General features: G+C 31.1%; 1 protein-coding gene across 9 annotated transcripts in view; it reads right to left on the bottom strand.

The window, feature by feature from the left end:
* Positions 1–22,359, bottom strand: part of LOC143078852 (prestin-like) — a 55,761-nt gene that overhangs the window by 19,433 nt on the left and 13,969 nt on the right. For 3 of the 9 annotated variants that reach the window (XM_076253858.1, XM_076253913.1, XM_076253867.1), the window contains exons 2-6: positions 8,865–9,197; positions 7,666–7,776; positions 4,213–4,427; positions 1,720–1,884; positions 66–227 (exon numbers count right to left, since the gene is read on the bottom strand). In XM_076253858.1, the coding sequence (XP_076109973.1) occupies positions 66–227; positions 1,720–1,884; positions 4,213–4,427; positions 7,666–7,776; positions 8,865–9,197 (986 nt within the window). Of the gene's footprint in view, positions 1–65; positions 228–1,719; positions 1,885–4,212; positions 4,428–7,665; positions 7,777–8,864; positions 9,198–9,495; positions 9,516–9,535; positions 9,617–12,127; positions 12,467–14,090; positions 14,152–22,359 lie in introns of those variants that run through there. The other 6 variants (XM_076253884.1, XM_076253892.1, XM_076253904.1 and 3 more) reach the window with 6 other exon arrangements.

Below are 22,359 nucleotides of genomic sequence, written 5' to 3'. Positions count from 1 at the left end.
CAATTACAGAAATGCTACAAGTCCTACAATTTAACTTGTTAATGCTTTTTAACTTTCACACTTACAGCTATCAACTCTACAGGAACAGGCATTTTCAGTCTTGGTTTTATTTTTGGATTCTGGTTGATATATGTTTTTATTGTATACAGGAACACCATACATATTACAGAAGCTATCAGAGTCACTGCATTAGTATGTGGTATATTTGTGAAAAAGTCTCTGTATGTCTGAAAAACACAATAATAATCTATCATTTTATTTCCAACAGTGGTATCATGCATCAACATACACAATGTATCAGATATTAAAGTTAATGAGTAAATCTTCCACTACAACTTCAGAATTACATTTCAAATACAGAAGCAATTTTATGTAATTTTGAAACAAAATTAAAAACATTTAACATCAAATATATATGGATACAGGTAAGTATAATTTTTGCATAATTATTAATTAGTCTGTTTCTGATTTTTTTAATTTTAATATTTTATTATCCTGTAAGGAAAATGTGATTGAATTATCTCCCTTTCAATGCTTTCAAACTGTAACGAAAAAATCAAATCGCCTTAACTGCTGTTTGATTATATAACATACAAGACAAGGAATGTGTTAAAAAGTTTATAAAGAAAATTTGCACTTCTCAAAGTCTTCTGCATTTTAAAAATGCACACCTCAGCATTTGAAACATATGCAACTGTATGACAGGTTTTAACAGCTTATCAATGACTAACATGACATTTATGTTGTTTTTTCTTCTTTTTCAAAAATGTAAACATACAGACTGACTTAAGCCGCATACCTTTCAATTTTTCTCATTTTTCATTTTGTGTCAACAGTTGTTGGTTATGTAACTTTTATTTAAGAAAGCAAAACAATCCATTTTTAAAATATGTTAATACATGTAAATCTTTATTGATTAATCATTTAAACATATAAGTACTGTACACACATCATTTATAATAACAGGATATAAATCATGATTTGTATCAACGTAAGCATCTTGTGTAATTTTTCTATAAATTTGTTTTTATATCCTTATATGTAAAGACACCGTTTCAGTTGTTTATTAAATAAGATGTTTGCTCAAGGACATTTTGGTTAATTACTATATATAGTTTATTATTTTAGTTACTTCTAGGGCATTTCCCTTAACAATTCATAAAAAAGCAACCAAATTGTTATATTAATTCATAAGATGCAATGTCATTCAGTAAAATAGTTTACACCATTGTCATTTGTTTATTTATGTTAAAATATGTTCCATTTCCTACTATTTTTGATAAACATTAAATTTAAGAATGCAATATATATTTAGGAAACAGTACTGAATTACCTGTAAAAAAAATTCTGTATCTGTACCAAGGATTATTCTATTTTTAAAATTCTTTAATTGATTGATAGATTGATGTTTACTATACACGACTTAAGCACAAAAAGGCAATATCCGAGGGAGCAAATTGAATTTATGACATATACATTTGGTACTTAATTCTTTATTCTATTTTCAGCGTACAATTTCATTTCTATTAAGCTGATCAGTTTCGGATAATATATCAACCCATGATATAACTGCAGCCTTTCTGTTATTATAATTACAAGTTTCTATTTTGTCACCTATAGAAGCAAATCAGTCAAGTTCAACCTCAGATTAGCAAACATAGAAAGATTGAGATGAAAGAGGATAACTGCCACTTCTTTTTCCTATGCCAATATACTTACATAAACAAGTTTGAGTGCACCACTGTATCTTGCAGTAGATATACCAAACACATGTGTAATCTGACTAGTAAATACATGACAGGCTGCTCCCGTTGTAAATCCACTGACTAAAGGGTCTGACAGGTACGTAGTTATAAATCCTAACTGTGCTACACCCATTCCAAGCTGTAAAATTAAAATAAAATAATAAAAAGAAATTTATACAGTAAATCCAATCTTATACCATGTGAAACTTTCAAATAATATCAGTCAGAGAATCGATGCCCATTAATTCCAAAATTTTACTATGAAATCTATTCAACCTTGTTTTGATGGCCATGACAAACAAACAAATTCTGCAGAAACTGTGAGTGTGTTATATACCTCACAATATTTGCTATTTGTAACTGTACCATGAAGTAAATCAGTATCTTACAAAGTATAGGTAATTTCATTGTTCAAAATCCCAAAATAAAAAACAATATCACAGCATTAGTTAATTGATTGTTTAGGATGTTTAGGATGTCTTCAGCAAATCACAAAGTTTTGGTGTAAGCTATTGAAAATATTACTTAGAATGCATAATATTCTAAAATGGTAAATTATTTCCAAGAGAATCTGCTATACAGTATAAAATAAGTTATTCAAAGACTCAATTCTACTTTTTGCAATTTAGAACTACAAAGACTCATTAATAATTTAATAGGTTACTGGAACAGGTTAAAACATTGTCAAGGTTTATTCCAAAAACAATCATTTTACCATTACTTTTTTTATTAAATTATATTGATTTACAGTCACAGCAAACATTATTGGTATTGTTAGACACTTAAGTTCAATTTGATATGTCAGATAATTACCTTTTTGCATATATAAAAGTGTGGGGAAAGATACCAAAGTAATATTCAAACTCATAAATCGATAACAAACTCACAATGCCAATTCTAATTTTCCTCATGCTATATTTTAGGAAATTTTCAATATTTGTTACATTGTACTTATAAAGAATTCATATCGTCCACAATATTTAAATTTATTTTTTGGGGGTGAGGGGGCAGAGGGTTGAAAAAGGGGGATGCTTGTTTAAACTTTAAATCATATTACCTGTTGATTTAACGTTATGTATTTATAAGCAAATAACTCAAATCAATGGCATGTTCTAAAATAAATTTACTCAACTTTTTATAATTAGGTGCAGAAATACATATATATTGTTTCATTGAACTGACAAAAGGATTTCTAAACCTAACTGATCAAAAGGGTCATATGTTACATTTGTCCCTTTACTTCACTGAGATTTTTCAATTCTACTTTGCGCAATAAAATTGTTTAACTGTACTTTATCATCAAAGTTTTCTAAATCTTTTACCTTACATCTATAATTTTATATTTATATAGGTAGCCATTGTCATTTTCTTTTCCAATTCCTTTTTATAGTAAAAGATGGTATATCGATAGGACAAATATAGTATTTATATCAAACATTAAATTTTTACCACATAAAGTAGTTATACCATACAAAACCAAGAAGTATTTGTTTAAAATATGATCTAAATAGATTGCATATCAGCATATTGAAAGAAAATTGATGAATATTAATGTTTTACCCTTATAAAGTGGTTGGTATGAATGAAATAGAGGTGGCCAATACCAAAGGGACATTAAAACTCACAAGTCACTAAACGAAACATGCCATGGAAAAAAAAAGAAAAAGACCAAAATAACAATAAACATGTACAATTCAAGAATAACAAAAACTTGCTTTGTTTCAAGTCTAGTGTAGTACAGAGATACAGTTGTTTACCTTGATTATTTGGCAGGTTTTATTGAAATAAGACTCTATAAGGATGAATTTCAGGAGAAGTAGCCTCACATTCTTGATTTTTTTTTACAATAAATTTAACAGACAATATATAGAAAAAGAAAGACAAATGCAACACCTTTTAAAAATTACTGTAGCCTAAAATTCAATCAGGTATCAGAAATAATATTAGATTTACTACATAATATGCAACATCTGGTAGAAGAAACTATTTCCAATAAAAGAGAACCACTAACTCATTTTTACAATTTGTTTTTATGTTGGCAGTTGTGTTAATACACCACTGACCAGATCAGGATGAGGATTGAGTGTTGACAAACAAGCAAAACCCTTGTACATTCTTTATCTGCTTGTCCCAACACAGGAGCCTCCAATTCAGTGGCTACTGGTCAGTCAAAAGTAATTTTTGTAGAATAAACTAGACCAGGCCACTGATTTCCTCTTTCAAATTGTTTGATATATAGAAACCTTTAATATTTCAATCTACAGTTTTGGTTTTGCTCATTGTAGAAGGTCTAAGGGTGACCTGCATATGTGTACAATCTTTGCTTAATGGTCTTTCATGGCTTGTTGTCATATTGGAAATCATTCCACATCTCTTACTACTATAAAATTTTGGATAACAACAAGGGCAGTTTCTCAATATCCACTTAATTTTTTTTTATAACTTTAGAGATTATTAATAAACAAACCTGTATGAGTCCAACCATCAGTGTTACTGCCATAGCAACCTGTAACTTGATTTCATCTTGACAGGCTCCAGTACTGCCAATTTGTGTAACATTAGTCCCATTTACATCTGCTATTGAAACAGTAGTATCATTACAGCCTTCAAACACACCACCAAACTTGGCCACTCCCTTGTCGACTGCTGAACCAACCATTAGACATGCCACAGCAAAAGTTCCTACAAAAAATATAAATAAATTAGTTTAAATTCAATGCTTTCTATGGCCAAGCCGCATAACTTCTACCAACTGGTCATCACTTTTCGAATAATATCTAAAGCTATTCAAGCAATTGATAGGTTTAACCCAAAAAAAATATATAAAATTGAGAATGGAAATGGGGAATGTGCCAAAGAGACAACAACCCGACCATAGAAAAAAACACAACAGCAGAAGGTCACCAACAGGTCTTCAATGTAGCGAGAAATTCCCGCACCCGGAGGCGTCCTTCAACTGGCCCCTAAACAAATATATACTAGTTCAGTGATAATGAACGCCATACTAATTTCCAAATTGTACACAAGAAACTAAAATTAAAATAATACAAGACTAACAAAGGCCAGAGGCTCCTGACTTGTGACAGGCGCAAAAATGCGGCGGGGTTAAACATGTTTGTGAGATCTCAACCCTCCCCCTATACCTCTAGCCAATGTAGAAAAGTAAACGCATAACAATACACAAATTAAAATTCAGTTCAAGAGAAGTCCGAGTCTGATGTCAGAAGATGTAACCAAAGAAAAAAAACAAAATGACAATAATACATAAATAACAACAGACTACTAGCAGTTAACTGACATGCCAGCTCCAGACTTCAATTAAACTGACTGAAAGATTATGATTTCATCATATGAACATCAGGCACAATCCTTCCCGTTAGGGGTTTAGTATCATACCATCATAACATATATGAGAAGAACATAACCCGTGTCATGCCAACAACTGGTTTTGGAATAAATGTGTTTAGTTCCGATGCAAAGACCCTATAAGTGAATCAATATTAACGCCAAAATATGCAATCTTTAATGACCTGACAACAGTATCGTAACTATATCCCTTCTTAATAAGTCTATTCAAAGGTTTTGTTAGTTTTTGAGGTGAATACTGACACCTTTGTGCTTTATAAAGAATATTTCAATAAAAAATTGGATGTGAAATACCTGAACGTATAAGAAGTCTGCATGTTGATCAATATCTATTTAAATTTACTTGTGTTCTAGTTACTTGGTTTTTTTTTTTTTTGGGGGGGGGGGAGGGGTTAAAGTTAGTAATACAACGTTCTACTAAGATCAAAACAGGCTCTTGGTCTGTGCTTTGCATAAAAATATCTGACAAGGCTCATTTTTACTTTCTATAGTAGTGTGATGATCTATTTGGGTACCCTTGGGTTTTGTTGTACATGTACAGTAATGATACACACTTTCAAAAATTTGGAGGCAGAAATTTCATTGGCTGAAGTATACGGTAAATTATCAAAACAGAATGACGAACAAAGTTTTGTAAGATCCAAGTAAGCTTTAAGCACGGACACAAGAACAGAATTTTAATATGGTTGTTTTCATATCAAAATAGAAGTGACTACATGTGAAAAATTAGTTAAAAGTAAACACATGTTTGGTTTCAGTAGTATATATTGACATTGCTTACATTATGAGTGCCAAACAGACCCAAGTGCTAAAACTTATATATAGTTGACCTAATTCTTAAAGTAGATGAGAAACTGACCTTCCATAGTGTTTGATTAATGCGAAATGTATATGAGATGACCTATGTCAGATGGATAAAAACCCATAACAATAAATATAGAGAGACTTCTACAGTTGACCTTTTTCACAGTTTATGAGAAAACCTCCTAAGCCCAAAAATGAAATGATGATTTTTCACAACCATGAAAATGAGATCAACGTCAACGGCTGAACACAAGATCTCTACATAAAATATATGAATTGCTCAGTGATTCTATGTCTTGAATAGTTTGCTTTGAACAAATAGTTTATGCTGCCAACCCTATCTGATTATTTAATATGTCTTAACCATGCAGTTATTACGTTAAAAACTGAGATTCTTCACAAAAAAAAGTTTCTAATCCAAATCAAACAACTGATTTCAGAAAAAATCAGGTCAGCAAATCTTCAAATTAAAAAGGTAAACTAGAGGCTCTCAAGAGCCTGTGTCGCTCACCTTGTTCTATGTGCATATTAAACAATGGACACAGATAAATTCATGACAAAATTGTGTTTTGGTAATCATGATGTGTTTGTAGATCTTACTTTACTGGACATTCTTCTTGCTACAGTTATCTCTATCTAAAATGAACTTGGCCCAGTAATTACAGTGGAAAATATATTCTACAAATTTACAAAAATTTTTAAAAATTTATGAAAATTGTTAAAAAATGACTATAAAGGGCAATAACTCCTGAAGGAGTAACTTGACAATTTTGGTCATGTTGACCTTTTTGTAAATCTTACTTTGCTGAACATTATTGCTGTTTACAGTTTATCTCTATCTATAATAATATTCAAGATAATAACCAAAAACAGTAAAATTTCCTTAAAATTGTCAATTTAGGGGCAGCAACCCAACAACGCCTTGTCCGATTCATCTGAAAATTTCAGGGCAGATAGATCTTGACCAGATAAACAATTTGACTCCAGTCAGATTTGCTCTAAATGCTTCGGTTTTTGAGTTATAAGCCAAAAACTGCATTTTACCACTATGTTCTATTTTTAGCCATGGCGTTCATCTTGGTTGGTTGGCCGGGTCACCGGACACATTTTTTAAACAAGATACCCCAATGATGATTGTGGCCAAGTTTGGTTTGATTTGGCCCAGTAGTTTCAGAGGAGAAGATTTTTGTAAAAGTTAACGACGACAGACGACGGACGACCGGACGACGGATGACCGGACGACGGACGCCAAGTAATGAGAAAAGCTCACTTGGCCTTTTAGGCCAGGTGAGCTAAAAAAAACTTGCATAACAAATATATATGTACTTCAGCAATGAATTACTTGTGACATCAAAATTAATAGGTGTCATGGTAAAATGGCTTCATATAAGCTTTCTATTTCTGACAAAAGGTCTAGTTTACATGTTTCATATATACTCTTTTTGGTTTTGATGTCTCTTCTTTTTCTCTGCACTTCAAAATTTATAATGTGGTTGTTTATTGTCATATCTAAATGGTTTTTTTTGTAATTTTAAGACTGATTATAAATGATGGAGGATAATTAATAATTTATTCACTTTAGGCTATTTAAAGTTTGACATATTATATTGACACATGTATTAAAGACTGTATACATTGACCTGGGACTGAGTAGCTATCTTTAGATTATTTTTGTTTTTTGGTTGCTGTCATTGACATATATATACATACACTCCAAATTTCCTTTTATCCATTTGAAACAATATCTTACCCATAGACACATGTCTTGATGTTCCAAGGAAGAAATATACAATGACTGGGAAAAATGAAACATAAAGTCCATATACTGGGTCTAAGCCTGTTAACATACCATAAGCCATACCTACAAAATACCAGTTTAAGTTTTATGGTGGGAATATCAACAATATGTAAATATTTCATTTTTAATATTCATATCTTAATATTATTAGTTCTAACCGCTAGTGATTTGTCAGAGTGAGGATTATTTCTGATGGGACTCAGAAATTTCATTTATTTTCATTGGTACCAATTTTTGTGGATTTTGGAAAACTTGCATTTTCATGTCTATTTGATTTTGTGGCAGATTCAGTGATACATTCCTAAAGAACGATCTTGTTGAACATTTAAATATGTGGTTCCCATGTATCCTGCCACGAAAACTGGTATCCAATGAATAATGATGTAACCGGTATACAGTTAAAAGCAGACTTAAGCTGAATTATACTGTTAATTTGTGAACTATTCCATGTTAAAATCAGATGCTCTAAATCTGTCTAGTACAAAGGTGGTGAAAATTCATATTTTTTTCAAATGTTCAGTCAGGAATCTGATTTTCAGTAGTTGTCGTTTATTAAAATGTGGTTCATAAGTGTTTCTTGTTTCTCAATTTTTTTATATAGATTAGACTGTTGGTTTTCCTGTTTGAATGGTTTTACACTAGGTTTTTTTGGTCCCTTTATAGCTTGCTGTTCGGTGTGAGAAAAGGCTTGTTGTTGAAAACCATACCTTGAACAATAATGGTGTACTTTTATAAATTGTGACTTGGATGGAGAGTTGTCTCATTGACATTCATACCACATCTTCCTATATCTATTGCCAAAATTGCACATAAATTTTGTCACTGGGTATTGCAATTTCATATCATGCACTGAGTTGGACATGATTCAAAATAAAAACTAATGTTATTTAAGATATGCTTCATTGAAGAACCACCACATTATATTTTTTAGTTAAAAGAATATATGGATCCCATATAAGAAGATTTTCTCACAAGTTGTGTAAAAAGTCTCACAATCTTCTTTGAGGTATTTTTGTCATTGGGTTGATGTCTCTTTGACATATACAACACATCTACTTTTATTAACATTCCTGTTCAAAATTTCACAACATTGTTGACAAATTTAAATTTGCAAGGTTTTTCTACCCTCAACAAATTTGTATTTGGCTTACCTTGAGGTATGTGCATGATTCCAACAGTAAGTCCAGATATAATATCACTTGGTAGATCTGATTTGACATTGTATCCCTTTAGAATAGACAAGAATGGAAAAATTCCAAAAAGAAAATTCTTGCAGCAAGTCTTTGAGCATGCACATTTTGAGCATGCCTTCCGACATGAAGATTTCAAAGAACTTTGTGGTCGTACTCCAGCTTCAAATCCCTCATCAAGTTTCTGCTGGTTGAAGATTGGTCTGTCGATAACCATTTTAGCGTGGCCATTTTCCGTTATGTCAATCAGCGACTCGCCTAGCTCTGAGTCTTCTTTCTTCATCCTCTGTTTCCCTGTAAAAGAAATGGAGAAATTAAGAAAACATAAAATCTTCTGTGAAAATTCCCAAAAGGATACTGTTAGAATTTGTTGATTGTCAATCAGTATTTTTTAGCAATTAAGTTGTTCACAAAACACCCTTTGGCTTAAAAATTGGAAAATATAATGTTTTAAGTGAGAATAATGAATACATAAGTACTTTAAAATACAAAATCTATGTTTCAGGCTATATATGTTGCTGATAAAAGTTTCACTAAAAATTTCAAAAATCTTGATAAAATATGTTATCACTAAAAACTGCAAGAATTATACACATGGTCTATCATAAAATCTGGGAAATATTTAATACAACCAGCAACCTCTGTAGTATATGTGAAGTTAATGATGAAAATGGACATGCAAAATTCTTGAAAAATATTTCCTAAGGGTCATTTGCCATGGACAGTTCACACCAACTTCATCATATAAATTGGACAGGTGCAACAAATTACAACTTTCACTTTCCCCTGAGAGGACAAGATAAAAATTCATTATTTCATTCAATAAATCAGGTGTAAAAGTACATAAATAACTTAAATGGATGTCATATCTTGTAAATAGATAGATAAATATTATAAGGTCAACATAACTGGCCTATTATGTGTATCTTACAATTTATTGTATAACATCTTTCTGTAACTAGACTATGTACAACATGTATATATGATTAAATTTATCTTTGATGTATCTGTGTTTTTCTAATGACATGCATGGTGACAATTGTTCTAGATACTAACACTCAGTACCAGGGGGAACCCTTTTTCAATTAATTGACCATCAAGGGTGATTAAACACAATGAATATCATTTGCCTTTGAAGAGGGAACAGACAAAACCTGGTATTTCTGTTCATATATATTCAAACAGCTAACATTTTTCTGAATTTTACTTCTGCTTCTAAATTAAGCATAATTTTGTGTATGGTGGAAATCTATATATCTAAAGCAGCTACTCAGATCATATCTTAATTAAAGTCTACAGTGTCTAACTGAAGCAGATCAGTCTTGCTACCTAGATCGTGTCTTACATGGACTTCTTTGAGAAAAAAAGGTCTACCTGAAGTAGAATAAGAAGAAAAGACTACTAACACAAAGGTTCCTGGTTTGATCTGCGTATCGGGGAGAAAATTTCAGGGACAGAATGTTTTTGCTCTCCCTCGACACCATTTGCAATTATGGCGTTGAGAGATGATGAAAGTTCGTCAAAAGGGGACGATACATGGCTTACCCATGTTAAGAGAAAGCAGTATCTCTTTGCACATAAAAGACACACTTGTAGATTTGAAAAAGAGCAGGCTAAAGCCACTACAAGGCAGCATGCCCTCGCACCAGCAAAGTGGAAAGGGATTAATACAAGTTGCAATAACTTGTTTCCCACAAATATGTTTAAACTAAACTTAAGCAGGTCACAACCACCTATTTCATGTTAAACAGTCTAACCTAAAGATCACTGTCACTTAAAGCATGTCTACTAGACACTGACCACTTACACCGATAGTGTAGCTTAAAGTCCTCCCGAAGCAGATCATAGTCACATAGATTTGTTTTAAATTCAAATTAAAAGCAGATCCCAGTCACCTAAATAATATCTTGTAATGATTTGCTTAATCTTGGTCAGGGTTCTATAGATTTATATATCTTGTATTAAAAGTTTTAAAATTCATATCTAAAGCTAGGTCATTTGGTCTACCCTTAGTACTTATATATACGTACAAATATGTATAACTAATAAAATATGCAAATCATTTTTATGATAAATATACTGAGTGATTATCTACCTTGATTTGAATTTGAAGTGGTTTTGAAATCCTTCACCTAATTACTAGGTTATTTAAATGATTGGATAGAAAAATTTATAAAAATATGAATTTAAAAATATGAATCAAAGTTAAGCTTTTAATGAACAAACCATGAATAATGACAGTACCTCAAATAAATGAATTTGATATAACATTTCTACTGCCAATCAAAAATCTAAAATTTTTGCAACATACTGATGGCATTTTGTTTGATCATAATGTTTTCAAAAAGGAGCTTAGACAGCCTGCAATGAGAAGTTATCATCCTTCTTAGTCCCTCCTTAATACTTGTACCATGGCTTTGAGATTGGAGCAGACTGTGACCATCACTTACATAACAATGTCTGAGGAGGAGTTGTAACAATGTCACAATGTATTCAACATTATCAAGCTTATGATGGTCAATCGTAAAACTGTCTAAAGAAGGAAGACAAGTAAGAGAACAATAAACAGTTAATTGGGTTTTCTACCATAAATGGTTAATGTGGATTCATTTATTTTCGTGGGTACCAATTTTCGTGGATAATTTTCGTGGTTTTGCCGAAGTCTGCATACAAGCCTATAGAAAACTTGAAAATTCGTTGAACATTTAATTTCGCTGTTCACCTGTACCCACGAAATCCACGATAATTGCTATCCAACGAATAATTATGAATCCCCAGTAATTGGGTTTTTTACTTTTAAAGTTTTTAACCTAAAGTCTAGATAGAATATCAATGTGTTGAGAACCTGATAATCTATATACTTATCAATGTCAATTCATGACCTTGATAAGACCCATTCCTTTACGGTAAGATAACTGATCATAACTGTTGCAGAAAAGATTGTGCCTCTTAAAAAAAGCAAAGGATTTCAATCAAATACATATTTTTGACAATGTATTTTAAAAATACTATTTTCACAAAGCTTTTCCAAAAATTAGTTATCATCCTACCTTGCAGAATAGACATGTCAATGCCAAATGGCCATGAAAAAGATAAGAGTCCAAAATTATGATAATGATAAAAAAAAAAAGATATAAGACGTATAAAACCAAATGTTTAAAAGTACAAATAATACTTCAACTATTTTTCTCTTTTCACAATTACACTTTAAAAAAATCTCCTACCTTGAAAAATTGACATGTTGAGTTTCCGTGAATATTTATATAAGAAGATGTGTCCAGTAGGACAATCATATACATACTATAGTTAGTTATCATTTATCAGTAAACCACATACCAAATATGTTTAATAATCCAACTGATCCTTGGCCTTGGACAAACAAAATATATTCCCACTTATTTCTGTCAATTCAGTGACTGGCCTATATTCATCAAAGTAACTGTGTCCAAATTTACAATTCCTTTCAAGTATTTTGCAAATAAAACCGATTTTACATGCTTTGATCTATATTAGATGAGTGCATCTTATAGAATATATAAATTACAAAGCTTTTGAGGGAAATTGTTGTTTTTAGTACATAATTTGTCCTTCAAAAATGACACAGATCTAGGTCAAAATTTACGAAATTAAGAAAAAAAAATTGTTTTTAAATGCAATTGTTTACAAAAACAAACTTGCATTTTGTTTATGAACAAATAATATGCACAAAACCAGTTTGATTTGGGAAGGTGAGGATGAGAAACTCTTTATATTCTATTTGTAATTTAATAAGAAAATATAATATCTTCTTTCACATTAAAAAACAGTATTGTTACGTAATTGTATGTTGAAATTACCTGAATAAAAAACAAACATGGGATTTCAGTTGATTGAAAATTAAAGTAAACTTAGTTATAATCATTGTAATGTGCTTTGTAATGGTTTGTAAAGAGGGATAGCTATAGGTGGGGGTAACATAACATCCATATAGCAGCAACTCAAATAATACAATAGAACAAAGAAATGATAGATTTCTTATATTTTTACAGCCTTTTATATCCAGAAGGATTATTATTACTCCAATTTAAATTTTTTTGCAGGATTCCTCCCGGACTATAGCAGGATTCCAAATAGAATGAACATGGAATCTTAAACTCCTGCTACTTTAATTTTTCATTTTCCTTCATTAAAATTCCTGGCATATATATATATAGTGTAAAATAGAATTATTGTTTTCCTAACAGAAAATCATTCTATCAGAATTATTATCTTGACTGATATTGATTTATATACAATAATCTTTAATTGGATTCTGGATTGCTAATAACTTTTATTTTCCTGTGTTATATACAACTAGGTTTTGATTATAAAGGGGGTATCATTGGGGGTTCTGATCCCAGATCCCACTTACTGTTTTGTCAGATTCCTGTATCCCCCTTCCACTATGTATGTAAGCAATTCTCACTTTTTTGTAATTTCCTGTGTCCCGCTAGACTGCATTTTCCATTTTCATGGCACAACAATTTGACTTTCACATGTTTCACTTACAACAAATCGGCAATCCTGTGTCACCCTTAGACCCCAATGAGACCTACTATTTAGTTGGAGTTTTCTTATTTGCATAAAGGTCAAATCAGTTCAACTAAATTACATAGTATTACTCCTATTTTTGCTGAACATGTATTTTTAAGTTCATCATACCTACCGGTTTGTTGTGCACATAATAAAACTAACAAAAATGTTTTTAAAAGTGAATAAAAAATTTGCAAGTATTACCCCTTTTCCCCATTATAATTAAAATCAAAAATAGATTTATACAAAGCAGATATTTAACACAACCTTTTTTTTGCAGCATTACCACCTCAGAAATTTGTTCAGAGTTAAAATTTGTAACAAGAAGTTGAAACACAACAGTGGCGGATCCAGAACTTTTCCTAAGGGGGGGCCCGCTGACTGACCTAAGGGGGGACCCGCTCCAGTCATGCTTCAATGATCCCCTATATAACCAACCAAATTTTTCCCACGAAAGGGGGGGGGGCCGGGTCCCCCAGGGCCCCCCCTGGATCCGCCTATGCACATGTAAATCATTTCATTTGTATCTGCTTCAAAATTAAAACTTTATACACTTAATATGCAGTGAGCTAGATAATAGTTTTGGATTATTAAAAGCAGATGATACACATTTATTTTTTTAATCTGGCTCCTTACCTTGAAGAAGAGGTGTCAAAACTGTATAGTTGTTCATTTTATTATGTGTGTATTTTTATTTTTATTTTTTTGTCATTGAGGCAGTCAGCTGATTATATTGTAGGTTTGAAAAACAAGTTATTGACAGGATATAAAAATTAATTAACAACTAAAAAATAGACACAACTTATATAAATCTTCATTTATCCTCATGAATCCTGTTTTCACAGGTACTGATGACCACCTAGCTATAAGACAAGCAAACTTCACTTCTTTGTTCTTTTTTAACACTCTAGCAGAAAAAAATATAATGTACCGACAAGCTCATCTCATGTTTCTTCTATTTTTCTTATTCAAAATAAAACTAATATGCTGACTAGTTTTTTTGTCTTTTACACGCCCTTAATACAACACTGAGGTCACATAAATCTGATTTTTAGATTCTTTGACTGATTTAACAAAAATGTTTGCAGGAATTCTATATTTTGGGATTTTTTTGTTGTTGATTATATGAAAAATATTCAATAAAATAGGCCATTGTAGTATAGTTATTCAATGGAACTGGGAATAAACATAACAAAATTAATCTCATGTTGAAAACCCTACTTACAAACAAAATCACAGTAATTCCATATGTAAGTAGCTTTAATCTTGTATGTATGATTCTTGATTTTAACAATCCTCATACTTTAAAGGACTGCATGTATAATGAAAATTTCAAAATGCTCAATCTTTTCAAAATCTTAAATCTTAACCCTCCACATTTTCTTGTATTTTTGTTGCTATTTACTGACAGAAACATTGTTAACTGACAAAAACCTTGCTGTTAACTGACACAAACAGATATTGTTACATTTTTATTTTTTTTGAAAAATTTTCTTACCTTGTAAGAACAACTCTTACTGCAAGTTAGTTACGTACATAGAATTAAAGTTAAAATACCTTATTGAGGTTTAAAATATGGTATTTTTGTAAGGATTTATAAGGCCTGATTTTTTTAATGTCAAAATCTAGCACATTACATCAGAACAACTTCTATATTTCCTGTACATACTGATGTCATTAGGTGGACCTTCATCTAACATGTATTTTAAACTTAAACATAAAATTCACGACTAATTTCAAGTAAGATTTGAGCATAGATCTTTGTTTTATATAGTCCTTTATCTCTGAGCTATATCTACAAAATTAGAAATCATTTGTTTAATTCCTTTAAATAGGATTATTAACGATTTTAAATATTGTCAATGTATTATTATTTAAATCATTATTAATTGTGTATTTTTGGGATATAGAAATTAAAATTTAAATTCAAGAGTAAATATTGAGAAAAAAAACTTTTCCCATAAAAATAATGAAACAATGTACAATACTAAAATAAGAAATTATAGTATGATTGCCAATGAGACACCTCTCCACCAGAAAACAAATGATACTATCAGTCACAATCCAGCCTTCAACAATGGCAAAAATCCTCAACTTCCTATTTTTCTTTACATTAATTATCTTATTTAAAAAGCAAAATAACAAAATTACCAAACTCGAAAGACAATTCCAAACGAAGAGTCTTTGATAGAGAATGATCTCTGGTGGAGAGTTGTCTCATTGGCAATCATAACACATCTTCTTAGTGGTATATTCAAATGGTTTCATTATTCTAATATGGTAAAATATAAAAAAAGAAGATGTGGTATGATTGCCAATGAGACAACTATCCACAAAAGACCAAAATGACACAGACATTAACAACTGTAGGTCATCGTACGGCCTTCAACAATGAGCAAAGCCCATACCGCATAGTCAGCTATAAAAGGCCCCGATAAGACAATGTAAAACAATTCAAACGAGAAAACCAACGGCCTTATTTATGTAAAAAAATGAACGAAAAACAAATATGTAACACATAAACAAACGACAACCACTGAATATACAGACTCCTGACTTGGGACAGGCACATACATAAATAATGTGGCGGGGTTAAACATGTTAGCGGGATCCCAACCCTCCCCCTAACCTGGGACAGTGGCATAACAGTACAACATAAGAACGAACTATTTATAGAAAAGTTTATTTTAATACTCTTAAATTTAAAATTTTAATTTCCACATCCCAAAGGTATATAACAGGGATTCTTTGTATTAGTATATTTCATTGATTTATTAGTAACATGAGTACTGCTGTTATCCTAAAGCTTTGAAAAACCACATGCATGAAATGCATATAATTCAAATAAAACACAGCTTCAAATTGCATAACTACAATTGTAATAATATTCTTAATCCAAGAATTATGTAATTTCTAAAACTAGCACAAGAAAACCAGGTGTCACTGCAGAAATGTTATACATGGAAAAGTCAAACAAGTAGATTATGATGGCATACATTGATGAGAAACTCCCTGAATCTCATTTAAGAATTTACCTTTCATTTCAATGTCCAGCAAGAAATATATAAACCATTTTTGACGGTCAAGATTTAAATTGTGTATAGGACTCAGTTTTGCACTAGACATGCTTGCTGTGCTCATTTTTTCCACCTGCATAATTACAAGGCAACTTCGTTGACTTGTCAATGGACAAATCTGTCACAGACCTGACTAGACTATATATTCCTCCCAAATGCCACATGCTTAGGAGCAGTAAAAAATTAAGTCTTCGGCCATCTTGGTGATCAAGATTGATAGATTGATTGTTTGCTGGGTGTTTAACATTCCTTTCAACACTCTTGGCTATATAACTGAGGCAGCCAGTTTTATTGGTGGAGGACAAACTACCTTGGTTCAGAGGAATCTGGCAATCCTAGTTAAACAAGATAACAGATTTCAAAGGCACCTGATTGCATTAATTGGGAGATTGGAACCCACAATCAATTATCAAGATCAGTCAGGGGACTTACTTAAATGAGTGATTTTCTAAATCACTGATTCAAGTAACATTATTTCTAAAAAGGTTGTAAGTAAGAGTTGTCTTTCTTTAATAATCACCTATTTAAGTTGTACAAATTAATCACTAGAAGAAGTGATTTAATTTTATTGCAACTTTAAATATAGAATACTGATGATCCAGGGACTAATTATGTTTCTAAAATTATCAGAACCAACATCTGTGTTCATAGGATGACCAGGTCATTTCAGGTGATGACCTTGTACTGAATCTAGGATAATGACATAAAAATCACTTGTTTAGGTATCATACCTCAATTTCCTTCTAAAAAATCACTTCTTTAAGAATCATTATTTTAATAATCCCCACTAATTTCAACACCCCCAAACAGTGAATTTTTTATCGCGAACAGTAAAATTTTATTACATAATCTGAAAGATGAAACCTAGAACTTTACAGGAAAATACTCCCACTGCTGGGAAAAATCTGTTAAGAAAGTATCAGTTTATTATGTAAAGCCATTATTATAGCATTTTTTCAACTAAAATAGAATTTGGAGCTAAATGATTGCATTAAAGGCATATATATAAACCTTGCTACTTAATAAAAGCAAAAAGGTCATTCTTTTCAATTTTACTAATGAAAAGATATTATTTAAACCTACGTGTTTAAAATTTTGGTAAAACTGCAAAATTCCAATTTGTGACAAAACTTTGAATTTTCTACCTAAATAACTTATTTAAGTAAGTCCCCTGACTGAAGATATGACTGTTAGCCTCTAAAACTTAAAGCCAGCAAAAGAGACCACAAGATAACATCAGTGTTTCTGAAGTGAAATTTTCCAAATGAATACCAATACTGCATGTGACCAAACTCTAGTATTTTTAACATTATATAGCATAATTCCTATACATATACATGTCGGGGGTGGATCCATCCATTTTTAAAAGGTGATTACCAAAGAATGAATAAAGGAGGGTTCCAACTATATGTCACATTCCCAACCATCCCTTTTCCACTCAGCTGGCTCTGCCACTGCGTGTATTAACCAATTTTCCTACAATTCTAATGCAGGTCTTTTTAAATTTGATCAAGATCTAACAAAATAATTGTAAGGTATTGGAATCAATATTGATCATGTCAAACTTCTTAAGGTGGCTCAGGCCTATCCGAAGTTTCTATCAGAAGTGCCGTATTTTTTGTTATTTTATTCTTTACAGAAAGTGAATCAAATAGATCCAAAAAAAAATAGGGGTCACAGATCATTTAAGCTCAAAATTTTACTTTTAAACAGATGTGTTAAAGAGGCATTTTTCAATGAAATGATAGGGAAAATAGAGGTGTTAACATATTTTTATCGGAATATAAAAAAAACGTTCTATGACACTTGGTCCAAAACTGTAATATAAAAAGCTGATATATAACTTCAAAGAATGAGCAAATAAAAAACATAGGTCACGGATAAGGAAACAAAAATATTTTGCCTTAAATCCATAATTTTGGCGAAAAAATGGTGAAATCTGTGTCAAAATGTCATTTTGAGCCTTTCACAGATACACATAATAACGATAATATTCTTTTAGTGACATAACTACAATGATTTAACATTTCTAATCAACCAAAATATTAAAAAAATAATATCGAATTTACGACACATACTTTTCGTGTGCATTGTAATTCATGCGAGAAATTATGCACAGTCGAATAGTCCAAATCCAACTTAAGCTACCTAAATAGTTTACCTGTGTTCCACCTGAAAAATTTGGGTCTTAGAATCAGGCATTTTGTTGAAACTTGCCAAAAAAAGCTAATATATAAAATTGAAAACATTATGTTTGCTGAACAAGGAGAATTGAAAGATAGCTGTTCAAATGTGTAAATTTGTCACCAATTTCGTTTCTCTTAACTGCTTATGGCTGTGGAAAATATCATTACAACCTGACGAAGTTAATATGTCAACATATTCAAACTTAAAAGTCACTCAATCCTAGAATCATTAATATGCTATATTTGCATAAAAAAAAACCATGTAATGTAGATTAACAAATTGATGTACAAGGCCTTGCCATGTAACTTGCAGAAAATAAATTAAAATGAAATCGTGCTTGTTTGCAAGGCCAAACAAAGCAAACATTTCAAGGCTTTCTAATCACTATAAACCTTCAAAAAATTCTCTAATAGCTTGGAGTTTAGGATGTACCAATAGAAATAAGTTATTAAAAGTTATTAATATTATGAATAAAGGCAACAGTAGTATACCGCTGTTCAAAACTCATAAATCCATGGACAAAAAACAAAATCGGGGTAACAAACTAAAACCGAGGGAAACGCATTAAATATAAGAGGAGAACAACGACACAACACTAAAATGTAACACACATCGACAAAATCCCACGAGAATAACAAATATAACATATATATATAACATCAAAACCAAATACATGAATTTGGGATAGACAAGTACCGTGACACGTCTTATCGCAATGTGAATTTACACTCAAAAATAAGAGAAAACAATGACTTATAAGTACAAACAGTTCAATTTATGCAAAAAATTTGTTTTCAATTGTGATAAAAAAATTCTGCCTTCATTTTAGATCTGCATTGTCAAATATTACTTTTATCATGTTTATTGAACTGTCAGCTACTTTTAATTATTTTTTATACTGAACCCGTAGGAGTTCTATACAGATTGAAATCCTAGTCTTCAGAAAAATTATACTAGCTTATATTTCAGCTTAACTTGGAAATTTTAATAACTGTGAGTAAATTTCTAGTCAGAAATTGTAAAATTTGTGATCTTATGCCCTTTGCCCTCTTTCAGTCTTTAAAACTATCCTATAATACTTCAATCAAAATATTATCTTTTAAACAAATATGATCAAATATTTAATGTTATATCTAGGTGTTAAAAGTTATTAAGTACACCTGTAGTTTATACATATATTATCTTACCTGAAATATAAAGATGCTACAAAGTTTATGTGTCCCCGTAAAGAATGAGTATAAGATAGTAAGTCACAACAAAAGGTTAGGTACACAGAAACACAAACATTTCGTAAAAGATATGTCAAAAAAGTTTGATAAATGAATTATGCTCATCGGTACATTTTTCAATGACTTATTCAAACCACAAAATGTATTCTTAAACAAAAATGAATTGTTACAGAAGTTGTGTTAGAATTTGAAAAACTGAACAAAAGTTTACTCAAGTTTAAAATTGATTTTTATATAATGAATCTATATTTTTGAAAGAGAATGAATGTGCCACCACAGTTTAAAAGAAGGTGTAAATTGTTTTCAAATGTATCAAAGAGTAGAAAAATCATTAGACAAATAGACTTTGAAACAAAGTTTTGTAAAGTAACAAAAAATTAAGTCAACAAGGTTGGTCAGTTTGACATTTGATCACAAATACTTGAAAAATAGGTGACAAAAAGTCTGGTGGTTAATTTTTCATAAAATTGCAGAAGCACCATAGGGGCATTAGCCATGTTAGCCAAGTTACAATTCTTCATGAGTTTGGAAAAGAAGAAACTGTTTAAACATGTTTAGACTGTAAAGTACTCTGTGCTGACAATTTATGTCAAGTAATTCATGGTAATTGCTGGTGTTGGTGTTTAGGAACCTCGCATGTAATATCTAGAAAAATAAAATGTCCATGTATTACCTTGCATTGTAACCAAATTTTAGCCAAATGTCAGTTTATCTATAGCTGCTGTGACCATGACCTTTGACATTCGACCTCAGATTCAATTGCAGTCTACCTCTTCTGAAGAAGTATACATGTATATACATGCAAATCTGGTTAAGATATGATTTATGAAACTTTACCTAAATTTTGTTCTCTCTAGAAAGGACTTATCAACTAACTTTGCATATTTGTATATATATGGTTCAAAACATATTGTCTGAAAACCCCAGATTTGCTCAAATTTCAGTCTATAAATAGCTGTTTTGACATTGACCTCTGTCCTCCATTTTTATTCAAATTCAAAAATATTCCTAAAATTCTAAATACTGTACATGTAATGAAGGGTGAATAAAGTTCACAAATAATATGGAAAAGTAGAAAATAATGTTTGCTATATCCTATATAAGATAATATCTTCTGATCAAAACTTTACATGTTTAGAAGAATCTGTCCAATAATGTCATACAAATTCATTTAAATATATTTTTTTATGTTGACTGCCAATGGAGAATGAGGGTTTATAAGATAGGATAGGGTACTAAAATTTGCCTTCCAACATACATACACACATTGTCAAGAGGGGGTCAGACCTTTATCAGGACTCTGGGTTGGGGTGTTTTTAAGCTCAGGATTTCGATTGATCCTTTAGGGATCAGGGACTTCTTTTTTCAAATTTAGGGATGTCAGAATTTAGATTTCTTGGAATTCGGGACCTTGGGATTTCATGTGTTTAAGCCCAGGTTTTTCAGGATCAAGACCCTCTGACCGCCCCTCTTTGTCACCTACAGGACCATCATAAGAGTTGTTGTAACAATTCTATAATACTAAGATCTTCCAACATTGACACTAACTCAATTCAACATCTCCATAACTGAATGTTGCATTTCCATTACATGTGGATATCAAAATGTCAATAACTTACAAATGTTTACAGTTAACTTGTTTACAAGTACCATTATTTGTAAAATTCATTCTAAATTTAGACAAATTGTGACACTCTGAGTCTCAAAGTCATTTGTGGTCCTGTTCTCTAATATACATATGGTAACTTAACATTTAATTTATAATGCCCCCAAGGGTATTATCAACAGTGCAATTTGTCATAGTTGTAAGTGTTTATTTGTTTAAGCAATAAAGATTAATGTGAGAAGAAAAATCATATTTCAACATGAAAAATAATGAAAGCCTACATGCTCTTAAAAGGTTGCAATTTATTTTCTTGTGATGTAAAAGAATTAAAAATACAATATATCAACAAAAAGGTTATATTAACTCCAAGATCTTGTTTCATCAAAGACAATTTGGTTTTGAGCAACTTAAAAGGTTACAACCAAAATTTTAATAATACAAAAACTGAAAATGTGTAAATTTTTCTCAAACCTAAACAGCATCTGAACTTGGAAAAACATTTGTCAAATCATTTCAAATAAAAATTCAATCAATCATGATGCTCCTAGTACCAGAAGCCTTTGAAATATATCTTGGCCAATTAGATTGATTGATTGTTGTTGTTCACCACTTTTATCACTGCCTAAATGAAATAGCAACCAAGTGCTCCACAGGGCACAGCTTTATACAACTGCAGAAGTTGAACCCTGAACAGTTGGGGCAAGTATGGACACAACATTCAAGCTTGATACAGCTCTGAATTTGGATTGCGATCAAATGTTTGACATAATATGAGTTTCTGACACAAAACAAATGTTAATATCTTA

Source organism: Mytilus galloprovincialis, chromosome 1, assembly GCF_965363235.1.
Source record: "Mytilus galloprovincialis chromosome 1, xbMytGall1.hap1.1, whole genome shotgun sequence".
Lineage (NCBI taxonomy): Eukaryota > Metazoa > Mollusca > Bivalvia > Mytilida > Mytilidae > Mytilus > Mytilus galloprovincialis.
Note: the sequence above shows the minus strand (reverse complement) of the source record. Positions and strands in the feature narration are given on the sequence as shown.